Source organism: Aplidium turbinatum, chromosome 2 (genome assembly GCF_918807975.1).
Source record: "Aplidium turbinatum chromosome 2, kaAplTurb1.1, whole genome shotgun sequence".
Classification (NCBI taxonomy): Eukaryota; Metazoa; Chordata; class Ascidiacea; order Aplousobranchia; family Polyclinidae; genus Aplidium; species Aplidium turbinatum.
Genome location: NC_137473.1, coordinates 49,827,363 through 49,847,706, shown reverse-complemented (window position 1 = coordinate 49,847,706; position 20,344 = coordinate 49,827,363). Strand labels below are relative to the sequence as shown.

General features: G+C 38.7%; 1 protein-coding gene across 1 annotated transcript in view; it reads left to right on the top strand.

Annotated features, from left to right (window-relative positions):
- The first annotated feature begins 791 nt into the window (after positions 1 to 791).
- LOC145765491 (transcription initiation factor IIB-like) overlaps positions 792 to 20,344 on the top strand; it is a 30,270-nt gene continuing 10,717 nt past the window's right edge. The window contains exons 1-4 of the mRNA XM_082577320.1: positions 792 to 890; positions 11,974 to 12,089; positions 12,582 to 12,713; positions 19,572 to 19,679. Coding sequence (XP_082433446.1) covers positions 12,003 to 12,089; positions 12,582 to 12,713; positions 19,572 to 19,679 — 327 coding nt within the window. The 5' untranslated portion in view covers positions 792 to 890; positions 11,974 to 12,002. The remainder of the gene's footprint in view (positions 891 to 11,973; positions 12,090 to 12,581; positions 12,714 to 19,571; positions 19,680 to 20,344) is intronic.

Here is a 20,344-nt window from a genome sequence, read left to right as displayed (position 1 = left end):
CCTATATGTTTGTATTTTATGGATTGCATTTTTTCAGGAATCTTACTAAGCAATAATTCTTCATTAACATATAACATGTAGAACAATAGAAACTGGGTAAATATTATCTAATTTGTTTTAAGAAAAGGCCCAGGGAAAATTCATTTTCGCTCACATGACACACAAAAATAAACCTAGAAAAAGCTTAGTGAAACTTTGCACAGCAGAAAATAGTAGCGTTGGTATAGAAGTTTTCGAACTCGTGCCCAGAGCATTGTGATGCAAGAAGCCACACGACCTCGTTAGATGGAAGTTAATCAGTAATGCGACGTATTTTAAGCAGCTACACGGCGCTTTGACTCTTCAAGCGCACGTCGTTGGTCTGATGAAAGTCTTTCAAAATAGCCTTCTAAATCGTAGCTATAGTTCTCAAATGGCGAAGAATTATCAAGATAAAGCGGAATGGCCCGTTTCGGTGAGTCCGATCCCTTAACCGGGGATTTTTTCATTTTTTTTTTTAATTATCGAGTACCGTAGCCTAATTATCATTGCTGTTTTAGGGTTAGAGGTTAGAAACTCACCGAATCAGACTCACCGAATCGGACTCACCGAATAGTAGCAGACCCAGATAAAGTGATTAAGCATGACGATCGACGTTAAAACTTGGTGTGTCCGCCGTGAGACTTAATATGTCTGTCGAGATAGCTGCTTAGACTGGACGCGTTTGTCTGCCGTCAACAAAAAACGAATTTCGAGGCCTGTAGTACAAGCTTGTGTTGCTTTTTGTTTTGAGCAATTTTATTTTTAGGATATGTTTCGTGTTGGATATTCGCAAAATCATCTGTTATCTGGCAGTGATCTTTCTACCGTCATTGAAAGACCAGTTGGTCCAGCAGGAGTGGGTGACAGTGGTAAACTCAATAAAGATCTTTGTCATGTTAGAAATATTTTGTGACATAACTTTGCATGGGCAATTGAGTCGGTTGATATTTCTCTAAGTCTTCAACAGATTTCTAATCAGAATCAATACAGTCTGCTACTTTTTATTTTGCTTTATTTTTACGATTTCACTTAGATGTTATCAGTGGTGGATTTTCAGAAGATTAGCTTCCGGAGCGCTAGTTTTTTACTTTCCAAATGCGCTAGGTGCCCTAGAAAAAATTCAGAAATATGTCTTCATAAGACTTTGAAACAACACACTTGATGTACCTAAAACGTTGCTAAAGTAATTATCATGATCTATAGATGGTATAGCGTTGTTCAATGCAAATATTCATATTTTAGTGAAACAATAATACAAAAAAATACAAGTTATAGCCTAGAAAAAAAAAAAAAGTTTGTTTTTAGTTTTTTCCACTTTTGATTTTTCAAGTTAGCCTATAGCCTACAATTTTCATGACACTTATCGTATTCAAAATCATAAAACCTCTGGCGACTTCGGGTCTCAATTGCCGGGTTACGTCCATGGGGTAATCAGGATCCAACATACTTTGCTGGTTAAAAATTTCTCAGTGGAAGACGGATCATTCGTATAAAGAGTAAACTTGAAACAGTTACAGTGTGTAGAGAAGCATGGTCAGATGTAAGTATGAGGTTCATTTGTGAAAATCCGCGCTCACACTCGCTCGATGAAATTGTAAGAGATTATAGTGACGTTATCAAATTTTGAAGACTCTGGGATCTTCTTTTCGTAGTTATATATTCACGAAGTCCTCTCACAGCAGCTTCGCGTTCATCTAAGCGCAATCTCTTTGCCACTTCAATGATTTCGTTTTCTCCTTGTGTCATTAGCCTACTGTGTCCTCTTGCAAAATAGTTGAATCAAGTATTTTTCAGCTGTTAATAAATGACAAGTCTGTTGAATTCAACAAGCGATCTTGGATGGAATTTCCTAAGGGATTATACAGTTATACACCCTTCTCTGTTGGGTGGAAAATACCACTCTTTGGTAGGGTGGAAATGACCATCTTTCCCAATAGGCTATGGGGTGGGAATGAAAAAGTAGAAGTGGAATTTTTAGACCACCCCTAGAAGTGGTTAAAACTACACTTTTTGATTTACAGTGTAGAAGATGCGGGGATTGATTAGCGGGCTATTTCTGCAATTGTTTACATGTAATTCTACACCTTTGAACTCTAAGTTTTCTTCAGCATCCTTAGCAATGCCATAATGTCGTCCGGGTTCGTTCCTTCGTGTTTCAAATAATTTTGCAAGATTATTGATTTTGTTATCTGCATCTCAAATACAGACGAAGTCGGTTAATCGAATCACCTATTTGCCAGACGTTTTGATACGATTATACGATTGATTCGTTAGGGCGTGTTGATTTTTTCAATTGCCAAATCCCAACAATGACTGGTGCTAAAAAGTTGTGGCTTGGTGTAAAACTTCTAAAAATACCCTTTTAAACGAAAAATAAAGCAGTTTAGCTCGGTAAATAGCTTATCGAAATCTTGCTTCTTCAAGTTTTCCTCCTGCTGATAGGAATTAGTAAGTTTTCTTTTCCAATTGTGACGTAACACAGAATGTTTTTACAACAACTATATCTACATCAATGCTAACCTTACTGCGTAATAATGATGCATTATTTGCATCTGTTGGGGGCTGGTTGTAGCAAAAATAAAAGTAGTTAGCAAGCGTTATGACGTTTTGTGAGAGTTTTACTATTATAAGCGTGTGAGAAGTTTTACTATTGTTGGCAAGGTAAGTTTATCTTTGCAATTAAGACTTACAGGTTTGCGGTAGCGTTACTGTTACAATAAACTTTGAAGTGGTGAGGGTGAAACACCATTTTCTTAGCTTTAATTAAACAATGCATAATCCAAAAAGTGTCATGTCCTTTTATGAATTTTTTGGTAGGACGTGAATTACTTCGAGTTAAGTTAAAACTACTTTCAGGAGTAGATTTATGTTGGATTGAGTGTTATATACAGCTGAGTTTACCGAAGAGAACGAAGGCATTTTGCTGCTGTGCTTCTTAAAGTTTTCGAGTTCAAAGATTTCTGTTACTGTTTGAATGGCTTCCAAGAGGACGAGGCTAAGTGCATTCACACATATGAGTAACTTCATTGGTACAAGTAGGGAGTTGTTGCCGTCAGAGCTTCCAACTCTTCGAGATGTTTTGCGATTTGGTTTACTGGTAAGAGAACAAAGTTGCGAAGATGTCAGAAATTATCCGACAGCTGCTCTTGCTAAAGATATTTACCCACAAGTTATAGAAAAATGGCAACGAGCAAACAGGTTATTTGAAAGTCCTGTGCTAAATTCGCAAGCTACTGTTCTCAGAAAGATTCGAGAGAGCTGGGAGCAGGCAAAAAACATTTCTCTTGGGAGAGGAAAACTGATGATCAAAGAAGAGTTTACTGCAAAACTTGACAAACTCTTCGACATTCTTAACTGCAAATGTAAAATTGTTAGCTGTTTTGAATTTGGTTGCCCAAAAGATGGTGGATGTAAACAAGAAACTCATGTTATTTGTATTTGCCCTAACCAAATGAAGATCCCTCTGATAGAACTAACATTCATCAAAGGTCAGAGGGAAAAGACTGGTTCAATTGGACCACATCAGATTGCATTACCAGATCTTCCAGAGCATAAGAGGCAAGTTAAAAGGCAGAAAAGGGAAGAAGATGAGAAAAGAAGGATAGATAAATACAGGCAAAACTGTCAGTCAGATGTTTCGTTTACTTTCTCAGATGATGAAAGTGACAGTGCTCAAACTCAAGATGAGGAAGTCACAGTTCAAATGCCAAGTACATCGGCATCTTCCGCTTATAGCAACAAGCAGTTCTACAACACGTTAAAGATACGTAATGTTGCCATGCAAAGTATCAGATATGGTGTTGGCCTACGTGCCGCAGCTGCCATCTCCACCGCTGCCTTAATAGATGTTGGTTTGATCAGTGAAGAAGACAAGAGTCTTGTAATTGATCATAGTAAAGTCAAGAGGGCCCAAGAAAAAGTTATGAAGTTTCTAGATCAAGAGTTTGATGATCGTTGTAGCAGGGGTGAAATTGACTGTATTTTCTTTGATGGTCGTCAAGATATGACTAAAGTTATGCTGAAAGCAGATAATTCCGATCGTCAGTTCCCCAGCGTCATTAAAGAAGAGCATTATTGGGTCATTCCACATCAAATCACCCAAAAAAAATGAAATTTTTAACACCACCACCTCCGATTTTCTTCAAATTTGGTTTGTGTGTGAGTTCTAGGTAAAAAAGCATGAATTTCAAATTTTATCAAAATCCGGCCAGTGGTTTTGGAGATATGGCCCTGTGAAATTTCGTATTTTGGGGGAAAATGGGGGTACCCGGCTTATTTCAAAATGCCATTTCTCAGCAACCACTGGGTGTATTTTAATGAAATTGGTGTCATTTTGCAGGGAATTGGTCAAGGATTTCATTTCTGTGGTTAATTTTCAAAAGTAAGCATGTTTGGGGGTAATGACCTTTTGACCTTTGCTTTGACCTTGACTTTGACCCTGTGGATCACGTGATACAAAAAACTTGTCTACATGAAAAATATTCCTTGACACTATCTCTATAACATATGAAAAAATGGGAGAGGTAATATTTCTATTTTAACCATAGTTTTCACTCAAAGTTTGCATGTCTCATGATTTTTCAACAAATTTTCTTAAAATCACTCAAAAATAGTATTATATGGTATGTACAAATGGAACGATATGCACATTGCATCATCAGAAAGAATGGGTCCAAAATGATGATGAGGGGTGTTTGTTTTTTTTGTAAAATAAGCTTATAACCAGGCCTCGAAATTTGTACTTATTTCCGGCGGTCAAGCATGTCCTACCGGACTGGCCCTTTTCCAGCGGACATTTAATATCTCAACCGGACATATTTTTTGCTTGCAAATAAATCAATCCGTTAATGACAGTCGTGTAATGACGCAATAAACACAATTGAAAACAACAATCCAAATTTCCTTATTACAAAAGCAACTCCGATCATTTATTCGGTGGTTTTCGCGTTATATAATCGTTGTGCCAAGCGATCACTGCCGGCGCGGGGTCGTAAATCTCCATGTCAGGACTGTCCAGACAAACGCGCATTAGTGACTCAGTAGTGTAAGCCCTCAATAGTGTTAGTGTTAACTAACTAACACAATAGTGTTAGTCTAACACCCTCCCTTATGTGCAGAAATTCTATTTCTATCAGTATCAGCGTGAATAAGGTCGCCACATTCGCCTAAGCACGTGCGGAACCCAGCTGAGACTTGCTTCTCTGTGACGTTTCTTTTTAACAAACGATCAATGTAACGCAATAATCCTCATTGTTAAAATTAGAATACATATCCTGCCGAAAAATTCAGACAACTTTATTTCAAAGCAACATTGCAAGGCGTTGAAATGATGTAAAAATGGCTACTTTTGCCATCAGCTCGTTAACCACGCCACTCTAATGTGATCTTTAAAGCGATTGCCTGTACTATTATTGTTTCAGCTCCGTATTTGTTCGCGTTAAACAAACAATTGTAACAATTCAAATTTAAAATATATTTTTGCTGCATTAGCTCTATTTTTGTCAAGAATTTTGCGGTGGTCATTTATGACCGACCAATGAGTCGGCTTCGGCAGACATTCGAGGTCATTTCGGAAGTCATGTCCGCCATGACCGCCGGAATTTCGAGGCCTGCTTATAACATTGGGAAATGATAGCAAATGGGGGAGGGGGTAAAATATCTCAAATTCTGATGATGTAATACATAAACGCTCCCAATTAATACTGCATAAAAATGAGTTAAATGACACAGTTTAGTCAAGACACAACAGACAAAACGTTAGGTTCTGAAAGTTTTCCATAGACAGCAATCACTGAGCTGACCAGTTTTTACACAACCTGTGAAGTTTAATTGTATCGTTTTTGGAAATAGTGTAACGACATCTGCCAGATGCAATCATGGAAGGAGTTTCAATGATACAAACAATGTTATTAATATCGATCCAGCATTTATCAGCAGAGGAAGGCCAGTAGAAGATTCTGGCAGGACCATGAGGATGCATAAAGTTTACATGATAGTCTCCAAACTCATCAGAAGTGTCTTACACCAAACTTCTCCACGGTTTATAATCATATATACAGCACACATATGTCTGTGTTGCGATGTTGATAGGTTCATTTAATGCTTCAAGTGCAAGGTCTTCATCTCTCCCTCCTGTCACACTATTTCAGGCAGATTTTTTTTTGAGCACTGAGTTTGTACGCGAATAACTTTGTTTCAGAAATCGGAACAAATCTATGGAATTTTAGTGTTCCTTTTATTGTCTTTGCCAACGAGAATCTTTTTTTCAATTTTTCTTTGCAAGCTTCAAAATCCGGTCAGGCTTGACATTGAAAAATTGAATTCCTTGTATGTTAGTACAATTTTGGTCAAGAGGTCACTTTCTTCAACCACAGACATATACAACCAAGCAACCACACGGCATTTACGGAATGGCCCGTTTCGGTGAGTCCGATTCGGTGAGTCCGATCTCTTAATGGGGGATTTTTTCAATTTTTTTTTTAATTATCGGTTACCTTAGCCTTAATTATCATTGCCGTTTTAGGGTTAGGAGTTAGAGGTTAGGAACTCACTGAATCAGACTCACCGAATCGGACTCACCGAATTGTAGCAGACCCCGGCAATTAACATAATCCATTAAAATTGAACATAAACTATAAGCTACAAACGTTTTCGGCCATACACATGTTAGCCCTTATCAAGTAACAAAAAAATAACTGCTTATCATATTTACAATGAAAATGAATAACTGATCTAAACACTGAATTGAAAAACGAAATGCATAAAATAAAACGGCAGAGCAAAGGAGAAAGTCACATCACATGGCGTTTAAATTACGCGAGGCAAATACGCATCATACGACGCATCGTGATGCGTTTATTTTGAAAACTCGGTGCCTATGGATAACGACATACCTTATCAGACTGACCATGCTATAACAGTATGGCGAAATCGATTTCTGATTATTAAAAATGAAGCTGGTACACTGTTGTTGCAAGAGCAGCAAGACTTATTCTACAATATAAGGTTTAAGCTAACCGGATTTTATTAAAATTTCACAGATATCGTCCTCTTTGAATGAAAACTATGGCTAAACTAAAAATATTACCTCTCCCATTTTTTCATATGTTATAGAGATGGTATCAAGGAATATTTTTCATGTAGACAAGTTTTTTGTATCACGTGATCCACAGGGTCAAAGTCAAGGTCAAAGCAAAGGTCAAAAGGTCATTACCCCCAAACATGCTTATTTTTGAAAATTAACCACAGAAATGAAATCCTTGACCAATTTCCTGCAAAATGACACCAATTTCATTAAAATACACCCAGTGGTTGCTGAGAAATGGCTTTTTGAAATAAGCCGGGTACCCCCATTTTCCCCCAAAATACGAAATTTCACAGGGCCATATCTCCTAAACCACTGGCCGGATTGTGATAAAATTTAAAATTTATGCGTTTTTGCTCAAAACCTAACCACAAACCAAATTTGATGTAAATCGGTGATGGTGGTGTTAACAGCATTGGGTGAATTGAGCTGGAATGACCCTATTGTGTATGTAGTGAGCCAGGTGGAAGATATTTGTACCATTTCACTCCTGAGAAAAGCTTACAGAAAAAACCAGCAGAAGTTATTGCAGACAATCTCGTTGATTTCATTAAGAAGAAGGGTATTGATAACAATCTGCAAGCCATTGGAGGTGATTCAACGAACGCTAATACTGGTTGGGGGGGTGGTTGCATGCACTGGGTAGAGGTGAAACTTGGTCGTAAGCTGGTCTGGTTGGTTTGTTCTCTACACACTAATGAGCTACCCTTACGTCACTTGATCACAAAACTGGATGGGAAGACATTGTCTCATAACAAGTGGACAGGCAAGATTGGAAAAATGCTAGACACTGCTACTGAACTTGAACTGGATCCTTCATTTACCAAAATCTCCATTGGAGAGCCTCTTATTTCACTGCATGACGATGTCATAAGGGATCTCTCTACTGATCAAATGTATGGATATAGGATCGCAAAGGCCATAAGGACAGGGCAACTTCCCACAAATCTTGCACTTCTTGAAATAGGTCCCGTGAACCATTCCAGGTGGCTGACAACAGCAAACAGACTGTGTCGCATATGGGTTTCAAAACATGGTTTAAAAGGTGAAACCCTCAACAACTTAAGACTAATAGTGGAATACGTTGTTGGAGTTTACTTTCCGTGCTGGTTCAGCATCAAGATAAAGCACACTTGGACAGAAGGTCTTCGTCATATCATGTTTCAGCTGCAACTGCTAAGGCTGCAGAAGGAAGTTGTGGTGGACGCTGTCATGCCATCAATCAAGCGTTCAGCATGGTACGCGTTTAGTGAAATGGTGATTCAAACACTCTTGTGCTCAAAAGATATTGAAGAGAGGAAAGTTGGAGTACAAAAGATTGCTGACATTAGGGGTAGAGATGGCTGTACATTGGGTGATCTTTCCGTTCGTCCCAGAAAGACACCTTCAATCAACCCCGATGCTTCTTCTCTGTTGGAGTTAATAGACTGGTCTGTGGGGGTGTATGAACCACCTTTGACCTGCAAATTAACAACAGCTGAAGTAAGGCAGTTTATTGATGAGCCCATGCAAGTTCCAAATTGGCCCTGCCATACCCAGTCAATAGAAAGGTGTGTGAAGCAAGTCACAGAGGCAGCAGCCAAAGTGTATACTCACGAGAAACGTGAAGGCTATATCAGAGGGCAAGAGGCAAGTCGGCGGCTGATGTCAAAGAACGAGTCAAAGCAAGACTTGATGAAACTTGTTGTGTAAATGTTTTAATTGCTACAAACAAATTTAATGTTCTCTTCAGTTTCTTAGCATCTTTCATGCTTGTAGTAATTTCCGATGTGTTATCCACAGGTATATACACTATACAATAAATAATGTTTCCGAAGTGCCAACATATTTATCTGTCATTGCAAGTTCTAGAACAAATTAAATTGAAGTTAGACAAATGTTAATCCTTGACCAGCTTAACAGAATAACTACCGTATAATCTCTGTAATGCTGCACAAATTACATATAGAATTCAGAATGCCTACAACCTATGGTGGCCTCACATTATACAATAAAAACAACAATGGACAAAATCTTGTAGGTCCTAAGCAAGAACAATGTTGATAAAACTCTGGAAATTGCCTGAATAAGATTGTTTCATGTTAAGAAATGAAACTGTTGTTTTCATGCTTATTATCGTGAAAAACCAATGCTTTTTCCCATAGCAATTGTTGCTATTTTTTGAAACGCAGATTTACCAAGCTAAACGTTTTGCAAATGCGAAAATATTAGCAGATTCGTGTTTTTCAGATCCAAACACATATTTTTAGACCCCGTCATTGGAGAAATTTGCAAAAAAAATTTTTTTTTCCCAAATCAACACGCCCTATTCGTTTAACCAATTTACTAAAAAAAGGTTTATTGTGAATGGGCGTAATTGTTGAGAAGATGTCTGTGCTGACTAGGCTGCAACGCACATTACAACTGATACTTCCTACAACTGTTTACAATTCTGGTTAAACTTTAAAGAGTTTCCTAGTTCTGTGTTACATGCCACTATGCTGTATGTCCCAGCCATCAAAACTGGTCCTTTTTACATTGATTTATCGTCTGCAGACGTTGAAACAATGTAAAAAAGATCAGCTTTGCTGACTGGGAGAGCATGTACGATCAAAGCATTTTTCTGCAAACTGCAGCAATCGGACTGCAAATCGGCAATCTTTCATATCACCGATCTCTGTGACGTAACAACGCGAACTTCGACGTTGAAGTTTTTGATTCAAGCGTGCTATTTTTAGATCAGTACCAGCTGTGTAGTTTCGAGTATGGAACGTGACCTACGAAAATTGTGGTATGGTAGAAAAACACGGCTCACACTCATTGTTTGTTTTGAAATCGCAAAGGTTATTTTGTCAAGTCTTTTGCGCTGTCTGGTAAAATAATTAATTTGCAATGTTCTCCAACTGCACAAATGAAATTACGCACTGCATTTCACAACAGTAGGCTACATTGTTTCAGCAATTTAAAAAAAATGCTCCAAAGTTTTCTGGTTTAAACTTTTAGACATGCTTTCCAACACTTCTCTCTCAAGCCGAAATAATTTGTCCATGTCCTTTCCTTGGAAGACCAGTCGCCGACACATGACAGCAAAAGCATTTAAACTTCTTTATTGGGAAGTGTGATTATTCCTTTTGTGTGCTCTTCTGTTTTAATGAAGCCCAGCTGTGCGAAAATTGGTTCTTTGTAGTGCGATGTCTAGCTCATAAGATTATGGCCTGGGATTACAGACACTTGCCTTTGTTTCGATTGCATGCGTCTGTTTCGCCTTTGAACATTGCAGACAATTATGCAAAGCAAAAAAGTGACATTCTCTTTTCGCTAACGGGTACAATTATACGATTAAATGAATGAAGTATGCAAACTAGAAGCAAATCCTGATGCTTTTATCCGACTTATTCTTTTAAGCGGTATACGCTTAACCGATGTTTTTACTTAACATTTGATTGGATTTGGTTTGGGATTTCAGGTTTTGATTCAAATAAACGATTGATACGTTTAAGCAGTATACTATTAACCGATTTCGTCTGTAGTACCTACATGCTCTGTTTTACAGTTCAAGGCTTAGGCTACTTCGGATAATTCTTGCGAGTATTCGTACATCAAAGCCAAGTCCAACAAGAAATCCGTGGATGTTATATCTTCGACAAGAGTCCTTGATATTTCGCAAGTTCCCGAGAATCTCTTGTGTCGCCATTAGCCCCCTTTTTGAAAAATTTGAACTCCAAAAATTTGAAAATCCAAACGGCACTAACTGTGCGGAAACTCGAGGCTACCCAACGTGTGTCCAGTAGGCCTACCCTTCCGATTTTCAACAACTGCACTTCAACAGCCGCTGCACATTCACCCAATTCCCTGCTATTGTTAGGAGAAGCGTGGCAAAGGCTATAGCGTTTGTCCATAAAAGATCGAAATCGATTCAAATTACTGACTGATTTTACGCATGACGAACCGATAGTTCCAATCTATAGTTGCACAATACCACACTACAATGCCTGGAAATTAATCACGAAGCCATTTTGCTACACCATTTTTGCGACCTATCATCACAGCCGCGCCATCACATAGGCTACAACACCAATCAAACAAGAAGATAAAAATGTTGTAGACATGCCATATGATTTTAGGCAGCTCTTCAGGGAATCATAGATGCCATTCGCCGTAAGAATAGCGAGCTCAACAAGACAAATACATTCACAGGTTCGCTTCCGTCAAGACTGGTACGAAGATATATTATCAGAGTGAATACCCGATTTAACGTGTTCGACTCATCAAGAATTATGGATATACTTTTACTGAACAGGGCAAAGCATAATAAAAGTAGAAAATATTTGAGCTTCCGGAACGCCGTTCCGGAGAAGTCAATTTTTTGATCGAGCTTCCGGAGCGGCGCTCCGGACCGCTCCGGCTGAAATCCAGCCCTGGATGTTATTGAAAAAATTGTAATGCTGTGTGGGAGATAGCTAGTCATCGATGGTATAAAGATTGACTTCGAGTAAAAACTTTTGGAGTTTTATGTTCACTTAGATGTTGTTTTCATCCAACATTTACAAATTTTATCTAACTTTTTTCTTAATTGTTTTTATTCACAATTTCTTTTGTCATAAATGTTGATACGTATCAGCTTAAGATCCGAAACGTTTCATGAAAATGTTGAGATATGATGTAAAATTGCATCAGATTAAAGAAGAAAACTTGCTGCCATGTAAAAACAAATCATCTGAATGATATATTTCACTTACTTTGTCAACCAGTGGAAAATGTGATTTGAAATAAGTGTATCAAAACATGTATATATTTTGTATTATACCGAGCTATTCAACCAAAGATTTGTGATTTCCCCATACTATTATTGGGATGTCTTTAACATATTAAGTTTTTATTACGTTTAGCTTATGCCCAGTTCTCCAATAGAAAGACAATGTCAAACAGTGATAGAGTGTTAATTCGTGCCTTCAGAGAAATTTCGTCCATGGCTGACCGCATTAATTTACCAAAAAACTTAGTGGTAAGAATGATTTGTTGTTTTCTTTTGTGACAACCATTTTTCTGGTGTGCAACTTTAGAATATTTGGTGAAGTTTTCAATCAATTGCATTAGCTCCTGCGGTAACACATGGACTGGTAGTTGAAACCCAAATCTAAGAATTTAACATAATAAAATATATTTCAACCAGGGTATAGTTCAATTGTCATGACATATATAACCTACTTAATGTTTAGCTTAATAGATATTGCAGGAAGCTGCGATATCATACATGCATTACCCACATAGGATTAATTTTATTGCTTCAATATTAGGGGTTTCGGATTTTTTTGTGCATTAGTAATTAGACATGAGAAAAACTTCATACTTTTTTATGTCTATTGACCATTTTTTTAAATTAGTAGTTGTGACCCAAGAAAACACCAAATGCAATTATTGTTTTAAATTCATTTCTGATGTCCACATTTCAATAGTGGAATGAGGGCTGAGTAATGAATATTTTTTATTTTTTCAGGACAGATCAAATAAACTGTTCAAGCAAGTATACGAGTCGAAAAGTTGGACAGGGCGATCCAATGATGCAATATCCGCTGCATGTCTCTACATTGCTTGTCGTCAGGAAGGTGTTCCCAGGACTTTCAAGGAGGTTTGAATATACTGTATGTGTAGGCTAGTGCAGGGCTTCCCAAACTGGGGATCTCGACCCCGCAAGGTGTCACGTTAGGGAACGTTCAAATATTACGTAACGCTTTTTTTCCGAATTTTTGACCCCCCCCTCTCCCATGTAACGCCAACGTAACGCTTTTTTCAATCCCCCCCTCCCCCATGTAACGCTTTTTCACTACAAATTTAGCACAAAAAACTACCATTCCGTACTCGAAAGCGTTACGTAACGTTTTGCTTGAACCCCCTCCCCCCCCCGATGTGACGCTAACGTAACGCTTTGCATAAACCCCCCCCTCCCCCTTGAAGGCGTTACGTAATATTTGAACGTTCCCTTACGAACTTCAGGGGTCGCAGAGAGTGTACCAATTTTACACAAAGTTGGTTAACAATGATGTAAAATCAAATGCTAAAGTCCTTGGTTATTAAACGTTTGTCAAATCTGTTAACAGTTTGTCGGCAGCAGTGGCCGAGTGGTTAGCGCGTTGGGCTCGCAGTCGAGAGCCTGCATGTTCGACTCCAGCCACCCGCACTTGCTGTTGTTTATCTGGGCAAGAAACTTTACGATAATTGCCTCTACCCAGTGATCGATTTCGAGTAATGGGTAGTACCAAATTTAAGTCATAAGTAGAGTAGACAACCGGAAACAGACATTGCCGTCAGCTGCAGCGTGGGTCAGGTGTACGTCGGAAGGCGTACACCGATACATGGCGCTCAAGTCTGCTTTTCGCAATGCAGGATAAAGATAAAACAAACAAACAAAAGTATTTTCTTCCAGAATTGGACAATACTAAATTATATTAAATCCAAAACCTATTTGCACGCTAAAACAAAGTAGGCTACAGCTAGCCTACCGGGCACTTCTCTCAGAAAGAATTTACTCATCAACATTCAACATTCTGACTTGAAATTAAAATTTTGTGGAAATTTATAAACGTTATGCAAAACACCTTTACACTTTTTGGCTTAATGTTAAAGCGGAATATCTACCATTACCTGATTCAGCACTAGGCCTAACCGCACTCCTGTCGTTTTTTTGACGTATTTGTGTTGAAAATTCCCAGCAGAGGAAACTGAGGCAAATGCTGGGTAAGTTACTCGTTGAGAGGATCGTCTCACAAAAGACGCAGTTACAAAGATCAGTTATGTCTCTCTCGACCCTGAAAACATTGATCTAGAATCGTGGAAACAGTTTGCCAGTGATAGGTCAATCTGGAGGAACAGAACGATGGAAGGTACAGATTTTTTTGAAAAAAAAACAGGATGCAAAGGTTCAGAAAAAATAAAACATTAGAAAAAAAGCTGATACAACCACGTTCCCAACTCTCCACACAATGTGACTTTTGTCCACGGCTGTTCCACTATTGACTAGGCCTCCAAAGTCACATCCGACTGGAAAATAAAACCAATGCTCGGACACGAGCTGAAGCCAACGACGACATTTTATGCGAGTCAACGATTTCAACGTTGACGAACAGCCATCAACACTACTGTAAACAGCTTTGAAACCGCCTTGGAAGCAGCATTAACTAACATTGAGCCACGCCTAGACTTGCTTTGCAGCAAAAAGATGTCACATCTAGGGGTGTTCAACTTCGATTTTCGATTCGATTCGATTTCGATTATGGTGATATTCGAAATTCGTTATTCGTGTCGGACATATTCGAAATTATAGCCGCCCTTTCGGCTGAACGCGGTTGAAAGTAACGCAAGTGGCGCGAAATCTGTCTTGTCGCATTTTGCAAGCGAAAAAAGACTTCGACGCATGCGCATCGTCGATCACGTGACTATCACACGCTCTCGCGGGTCCAACGGCCAGTCCTGCACCAGGGATGCCAGGTTGGCATTTTTATTGCCAAATTTCACAAATTTCTCAAGAATAAAGATAGCTAGGTTGTGCAATAGCAGAAAGTGTAGGCTGAGCTTTGTCGCAGTTTTATCCATTTTTTACCGAATCCATAGGCGCCTAAGCCGTGGGGGCAGAGCCGTAGCCAGACCGCAGAGCAAGGGGTAGCCAGACCGCAGAGCAAGGGGGACAACTTTTTTAGGGGGGGGCGAACAAATTTAAATATGCAAAATCATTATAATTGTAGCTTTTGCCCGAGAAGATTGAGATTATGCCAAGGGGGGAGAAATTTTTTTCAGGGGGGGCGAGGCCCCCTGAAAAAAGGTGCCCCCTGCTCTGCGGTCTGGCTACCCCGGCTGGCTACGGGCCTGCGCATATTTCTGTGTGTGGGCAACTTTTTATGCTGTATTGATACATAAAACAATAGATGAACTAGCGATCGGCAACAGGAAAACATTTTTTGTATGCAAACCGCAACAGCTTCGCGATAAATAATCACTAGAACGAGTTGCGATGCTACAATTCAACACCAGACAACAAAATCTGTCATTTTTACATTGATTTAATGTCTGCAGACGTTGAATCAATGTAAAAATGACTAATTTTGCTTCCTGGGACATAGCAAAAATCTACCATTTTGCGTCGATTCAATGTCATCAGATGTCGAATGCACCCAAAAACAACATAATTTGCTTACGTAGACGGAGCGTGCGTTTAGCTTGATGCGCTTGCAAACATACTCAATGTCGCTTTCGAGTCGAAACCTCTGCATTCTGCAGTGAAATGTTGCGGCAGTGAATCGCTCGCTGTGAAAATGAACTTGAAGTGTTTGGGATCCCAGCAACCTCGGCTCCAGCGGAGCGATCGTTTTCAAAAGCTGGCCTGATCGTCACGAAGCTGAGATCCCGACTGACGGGTGACCATGTCGATCAGCTTGTGTTCATAAACACCAACATGGGCCTGGAGCTGTAGACGTTATTTTGTGTTATTTTTTCGCAATTTTTCATGGCTTTTTTTCGCGTTTTCTAGCGAATTTTCATGTCGTTTCTTTCAATAAAATCACATTTTGCAGTTTGGTGAATAGTTGTGATATTCGAAATCGAAAATCGAAAATAAATTGAATTTCGAATATTCAAATAATCGAAATTGAACACCCCTAGTCACATCCATCTGAATAAATGTGTTTGGTTCTTTGTTTTGTTTCCAGTAGGCTACGTGTCAACTGTAAAGTAGCAGTCTTTGAGTACCGTTAGCTTGTTTTAAGTTTTCATTTGAAAACCTTTCCATCAATACCACAAATGTAGGCTATATTTTGCACTGTTTATCATTTTAACCGTGAAGGGTCGCGAAAACGTTTAGGAGATTAAAATGGGTCACGAGCAAAAAAGTTTGGGAAGCCCTGGGCAAGTGTACAGGGTACGGACAAAGTCCTTGGACTGCTTTAAAGTGTAATATTTCTGTAAAGAGTGAATAAAATCGCAAAATATTTTAACGGTGTACTTCCAAGAACGGAATGGCCCGTTTCGGCTAGTCCGATTTGGCAAGTCCAATTCGGCTAGTCCGATTCGGCTAGTTCACTATTCGGCTACAGCCCGATTTGGCTAGTTCCCTATTCGGCTACAGTTTTGAATTGTATTTTGTATTTTATTCCACAATACCGTTTCTTTTGCATTCCAACAACGAAAAATAAATTGAAATGAAATTTAGCGCAAAATGTTTGAACTATTCAATTGAAATGTTTGCTCACATAAAAGCGACATGTATCCTACGTCACCATCTGTATGCAAACCAAAACTAAAATCGGAATTTCAACAGCACAGTTTGAATTTTTACATAAAAAATCATAACAGAGAGATGTATGTCCGATTCTTCTGTTAATAGAGAATTTTGTATTTTATTCCACAATATCGTTTCTTTTGCCTTCTTGCATTTTATCCAGTGTTTACCTTTGAGTGCCTTCCCAGACGGCAAATTCCATCATTTTTACGTCTGCAGACGTTGAATCAATCTAAAAATGACAAATTTTGTTGTCTGGGTTCGTTCGAAATAAGTGTTTTACGTCAAAACAACATTTTTCATGATTAACAATAGAGGTTAATGAGATAAAGTCTCAGCGAAAACGTGTCAACGAAAAAAAGACAGTTGCCAAATAGCGTTTGACATAAAAGATGAAGTTAAAACCTAAGTGGCAGTTTAGAATAAACCTGGGTTTCGGCGTTACATGACCTGGAATTTTAGTTTTGGTCTCCATCTCATCATCATGATTCGGAGTAAGATCTTTGTTAGATGATTCACAAGGCTAATTGTTCTGTGGAGTGAGCATTCTGTTGCTACGGTTTTCTTTGGTAAAGCTATGAATAGGGAACGTACCATATCACTAGGGATGTTTTCGGTGTCATAAATATGATTTAAGATCTCAGTAGTTAGGTCTAAACCCCACTCATCTAAAGCTTCGATAATTTCAACTATAAAAGAAACGATATTGTGGAATAAAATACAACATTCTCTAAATAAACAGAAGGCGTCGTTGGATTTGGAATTTTGTAATAGTTGAAGATTCTAATTCTAAGTTTGCATACAGACGGTGACATAGGATACATGTCGATTTTATGTGAGCAAACATTTCAATTTAATAGTTCAAACATTTTGCGCTAAATTTCATTTCAATTTATTTTTCTTTGTCGGAATGCAAAAGAAGTGATATTGTGGAATAAAATACAATTCAAAACTGTAGCCGAATCGGACTAGCCGAATAGGACTATAGCCGAGTAGGGAACTAGCCGAATCGGACTAGCCGAATTGGACTTGCCGAATCGGACTAGCCGAATAGTAGCAGACCCTTCAAGACAGTAACTAACAATTGTACAAAGTTTTATTCAATATGTCCCTCTCTGGCCTGAATAACACGCTCAAGTCTACTTCTGAACTCCCTACCGCTTTACGTAGGGTTTCTTGAGATATTTTGCCCCATGCTTTTTTGAGAGAGCACTTTGACGCCTCAACTGAGTCATAGGATGAAGCACCGGCATCTGCCTCCAATATGGACCAAACACAAAAGTCCATTGGATTCAGGTCTGGTGATGAGGGCGGCAAACTTTCTTGCTCCAGAAATGAGGAATATGGTTCTGACACCATTCCTGGGTTTTCTTGGACGTGTGGGATGGCGCACCGTCTTGTTGGAATGTGAATGGCTTCCTTTTGAAGTGTTTCTTAGCCTCTGCAAGGGAAGGAGTCAAACTTGTCTTAATGTACGAATTGGTGTTTACTTTAGCGCCTTGTGAAACAAAACTGAGGGGACATTTCCAGGTTTTGGAGACAGCGGCCCACACCATGACAGAAGACGGTTTCTTGCGCCTGAAAACTTTTTTCATGGAGTCAGGAATGTCTGCAGAACACTTAGCAAGGATACAATCATTTTGTCGGTTACACATTGCTTCAACATTGAACATTTTTTTATCCGAGAAAATGATCTCTCCCGTGTCCATACCTGACTTCATTTTGTTCAGAAGAATTTTAGCTCGTGCAAGTCTCTTTTCTTTTTGAAGGTCTGTGAGGTGTTGGCAAGTTTGCGTTTTGATGGGGGACAACCAGATCGGTTTTAACGATCTTCCTGATCGTCTTTTCGTTCACATCCATTTTGCGAGCCATTTTCCTCATGGATCTCATGGGGTACGAGAAGTTCGTGGTCTCCCACTTCGAGGGCGACCTTTGGCACTGTTCAGTTGTTTAAACCTGCTAACAGTGTGATAAACCGTTGATTTCGGTGCTTCAGGAAGCTTTATTATCTCTGAATTGGTCTTGTCTGCTCGATGAAGCTCAATGATAGCTGCACGTTTATCACTCATACTTGAAAATAAAGCTAAATTATGATAAACTGATGACACATTCTGAAAGATAAGGTTTGATACAATAAATATGCTCTATCAAACACTTACTAAATCTATTTAAGGACATAGTAAATTAAAATTTAATTTTAGTCCAAGGACTTTGTCCGCACCCTGTAGTAGTGTATAGTAGAGAATAAGTAAATTATCATACATATTGGTAGAGTATTCCACACACTTCAATTAATGTCTTTAAAAGTAAAACTATCTGTAAGATGAAGGATTTATTGCTAGTTACATAGTTTTTATTATGCTTGGTCATGGCCCACTGCTATTGATCCAAGTAGCCTATTTGGCATCCAAAGCAAAATCTTTACATTTTGACAAATCAACTTTAGACTTAAACTCTACTGTTTCAAAGAGCACCTCTGGTTACTGCTGTCAAGATACTTATTCGTGCCAACAGCTTAGCTTTTGCTTGACGTAGCTGACAAGCAAAACATCTCTGCAGCTAATTGGGCGGATCATCATGGAAATCTGAATGAAAGTCAAATATCACCAGACTCCGTTCTTTCATCACCGACACCCGCCCCATTGGCACATCCCTGCCGTAACAGGCATGAGTTCATCTTAACCGTCTTCGTACAGGTGTAAAGGTTTTTGCTCAACCATGCACAAGTAGAGAGTAGCATCGTCCTTTTGCAAATGCGGTACTAAAGAGAAAACGCAGACCACATCATTAACGTTTGCACTATTTTTACCCCACCTAACATATCGGAAGGTTTGCATTGCTTGGATGATGAAACCAGAGACTTGCTGCTCTCATAGCCTTTTACTGTTGTCCTGAAAACATTGTCAAGCTGGGACAGAAAAAGATGACCCTCGGCTTAGCCCCAGAAGCTCAAACGAAGAAAAAAAAACTTACAGTAGAACATACGCACAAATAGAAAACAAAGAAGTTGGGGTTTCCTTATTGTATGGGAGTGCTCGGCCATAAACCTCCATGCTGGTCCAATGCAGGTTGATTGTTTATTGAGAAGTCATCTTTGCCAACTTTACCCAAAGTTGGGATAATATATGGAATATCACAAGCACTCTTATTTCTTATACATCCACTTGCTTGATGAAAGATCAGTTTGTAGCTAATTATATCTGTTGTCTCCTTTGTTAGATTTCCGCTATTTCAAGAATCTCGAAGAGAAAAATCGGTCGCTCTTTCAAGCTGATTGTCAAAAACTTAAAAACCAATGTTGATGTAATTACACCTGGAGATTTTATGGTGAGTTATTTTAAGATGTAACTGGCGCATTTTATCTCAAGTTTTTAGTTTTATACTACTCAATAACATTCGAATATCTACTATGCTGTAGCAGCCTAATCCTCATATATCTTACACAGTAAAATTCGTCAGTTCGCCTTATCCGTCATATTTTTTGGTCCTGACAGAAGTGGTTACAATTTTGACTTGTTTGCCTTATTCGTCACTTTTTTCTAATAAGGTGACGAAATAGACAAATTCTAATGTAAGTCGTCCTGATTGGGGATGAGAGACCGATTTCAAAAACACGATTGTTTTTTTACATATAATATGTTGTCATGGTTTCTTTCTATCTCTTACCAGGAAAGAGACTTGGAAAGGTTCAATGACGTAGTTTAATGGGTTATAACCGAAAAGCAGTCAATCAAATGTCGAATAGTTCTACTAGTGAAATCATAATGAAAATTCTTGAAGGACTCTAACGAATGGTTCATCACTTCCAGCAACTAATCAAAGTAGGCTAATAGTAACAGTGAACAGCAATAGGTTTTAACGCTTACAACTATTAATCGAGTTTAACGTAATCCAATCGCAGCTTCTCATACGATTCTAATTTCAATCAGAAATTATATTAGCATCAACTTTGCTTTACTCGTATTCAATAACTTCAACTCTCGATCAACAAT